The 2,715-nt window shown below is 45.7% G+C and overlaps 1 protein-coding gene across 1 annotated transcript; it reads right to left on the bottom strand.

Annotated features, from left to right (window-relative positions):
* Positions 1 to 476: 476 nt before the first annotated feature.
* LOC137656204 (uncharacterized) lies at positions 477 to 1,127 on the bottom strand. The gene has a single exon (XM_068390650.1). It carries the CDS (start codon positions 1,125 to 1,127, stop codon positions 477 to 479), a length of 651 nt encoding a protein of 216 aa, XP_068246751.1.
* Between the last annotated feature and the right edge of the window lie 1,588 nt (positions 1,128 to 2,715).

Genomic DNA, 2,715 nt, shown 5'->3' with positions numbered 1-2,715 from the left:
AGACCCGCAAGTATGCCACTACTCCTAAAACCATGATGCTTGCATCTGAGAACAAATGCAACTGTACTAGGCTGGCTGATTCCCATGGAATAACCTTCAGGCTTCTTGGCACACTTATCCCGCTTGTCTGGCTCAGCTTCTTTGCTCACGCCTTGATGCGGTCCATAGTGTCAGAGTCCAATTCCATGACCCAGGCTATCTTTAATCAGCAGAGATCCAGCATGATGACCCTACTCTCGATTAAAACTAGCGCCAATATACCAAGCGGGTCGTAAATCGAGGCTATAGCTGACAATAAGCCACGCTTAGTCCTTGGAACTGATACTAGCTCTGCTCGGACACCCAATTCATCAGTGGCCAAGTCCCACTGTACTCCCAAAGCCTTTGTCTTATGTGACTCTGATCCATCTATAAGCTCTGAGGTGCTCCTACTGTACCACTCCCTCGGGATGGATGACATGACCTCCACACAAAGGCTACTGAACTTTGTCAATGTAAATCCCCCTTTTTTTGCAGAGCTCCTTAACCTCTAACAAATTAACTAACAGTGCATCTTTGCAATCCTCGGCTCTCAAGCAGTTATCTACATAAAAGTTGTTGGCCACTGTGAACCGTGTTCCCTCTGAAAATTCATCCCCAAAGTCGCTTGCTGTCTGATTCAGCACAAAGTTTGTAATGCTTGGAGAAGAACAGGCCCCGAACAGGTGGACTGCCATTCTCCACTCTTTGAGTTCCTCGTCAAGACTATTTTCCCACCAAAAGAACCTGAGGTAGTCCCGCTGATGCTCTGGTACCCGTACCTGAAAGAACATAGTATTTATATCTCCTGTATAGGCAAATGGACCTCCCCTAAACTTTACCAACACACCCAGCAAAGAATTCATCATATCAAGTGCTTGCAATAGTAGGTCGTTCAATGATGTACCCTCCACCTTGCTTGCACAGTCAAATACAACACGGACCTTGTCTGGATGTTGCACACCAAAATGAGGAATATACCACACATTTCCCGGGCTGGCTGTGGTCACTTGCTCAGCATAGCCTTTCTGTTGCATCTCTGTTATGAAGGCACTATACTGCTTAGCGTAGTTACCATCCTTCACTAGCTTCTTACGAAGGCTGTGCATACGGTGCAATGCGATGTCCCTTGTTTCTGGCAAGGGTCCATGATTGTCACGCAGAGGCAATGGCTTCCTCCTACGGTTCTAACCCCTTTCTCTATTATCTCTAGCCATTTCCTATCCTCTGCAGATATTTCCCTTTGGTTAGATGCAACATCGTCATACTCGCGATTATAACTTGCAACCAGCATGCGGTCTAACTCAAGACGCTTGCTTGTCACTTGGATCCTATTGACATGCTCTTGACACCCTTTGTCCTTTGTTCCACATACTACCCAGCCCAATAACGTTCGTATGGCATGTGGTTCATGGAGGTGTGTTGAGTTGATAACTTCCCTTGGCTCGAGCAAGTGAGGAACATTGTTCCCAATTAATAAACCCACCTCAGCATCTACATCTGGGATGTAAATCTCTCGCAAGTGTGGCCAGCGTTCAAGATCTCCAGCCCTGACCACATCACACTCATAAATTGGTATGCGAGAGGCACTTAACAACGGAGGGAGTGTAATGCAAGCTCATAGTCCAATACTGACAATCCTGAGACTAGGCTGCATGCAACTTCCCCTATTCCGTTGATGATTTCAACATTCACCTTAATGTCCTGCCTCTCATTGCAGCCTAGGGTCTGCATTAAAGCTTCCGAGACAAAGCATGTGGAACTACCATTGTCCAAGAAAGCCTTCGTCAAAACCTCCCTTCCTTCCCCTGACCTAATCCTTATCGGCACAACTGTACCTCTACGCCATCCTTCTCTAGGGCTTCACTTGGACGCTGACACAATTCAGACTTGTTCCCTCCTTTTGTGAGGCCTCTGTCTTCCAATTCCTCTCTCAATTGCGCAACCTTTAGGGTCTCAATTTTCCTAGGCACTGTTCCGGCCCACCCTATGAGCTAAGAAAACTCCCTAGTTGAATCGTAGCTGACCTAACCAATGAGTGGCCGAGAACCTGCACTGCTTAATGAAGACCACTACCAGTACCTATGTTGCTACTTCATAAAGATCTGACAAGCTTAGAGAGCAATCCCTAAATGTATCAATGTCTCGTGTCCCAGACCTCAACCTGAAATAACTCCTACCTGGAATAACTCCTACCTGAAACAGCCCAGCCTCTACCTGAAAGAACTCATACCAAAATAACTTCTACTTGACATATCCAAGCCTCTACCTGAAAGAACTCATACCTAAAATAACTTCTATCTGAAACAGCCCAGCCTCTACCTGAAAGAACTCATAGCAAAATAACTTCTACTAGATATATCCCAGCCTCTACCTGAAAGAACTCCTACCTGAAACAGCCCAGCCTCTACCTGAAAGAACTCATACCTGAAATAACCCAGCATCTATCTGTAATAGCCTGCCCTCTATTCAAAGAACTCTTACTTGAAATAGCTCACCTTCTTTCTGGAAGAACTCCTACCTGAAAGAACTTCTGAATAACTCCCACCTGAAGAGCTTCTAAATAGCTCCTACTTGAAATAGCTAAGCCCCTCCTTGTTATACCTAAGTTCTAATACCGTTCAGCATGCGGCAAACGAACATTTGTCAAACTAGAACTTTAGTGACTATTGGCTTAGGATGACAGAGCCCGTAACC

The sequence above is a fragment of the Palaemon carinicauda genome, chromosome 1, assembly GCF_036898095.1.
Source record: "Palaemon carinicauda isolate YSFRI2023 chromosome 1, ASM3689809v2, whole genome shotgun sequence".
Lineage (NCBI taxonomy): Eukaryota > Metazoa > Arthropoda > Malacostraca > Decapoda > Palaemonidae > Palaemon > Palaemon carinicauda.
The sequence above is the reverse complement of the archived record's forward strand: the minus strand, read 5'-3'. Positions and strand labels throughout refer to the sequence as shown.

Excerpts from the sequence above, each read along its gene's own strand:
- LOC137656204 (XM_068390650.1), bottom strand. The coding sequence starts at position 1,127 with ATGCACAGCCTTCGTAAGAAGCTAGTGAAGGATGGTAACTACGCTAAG.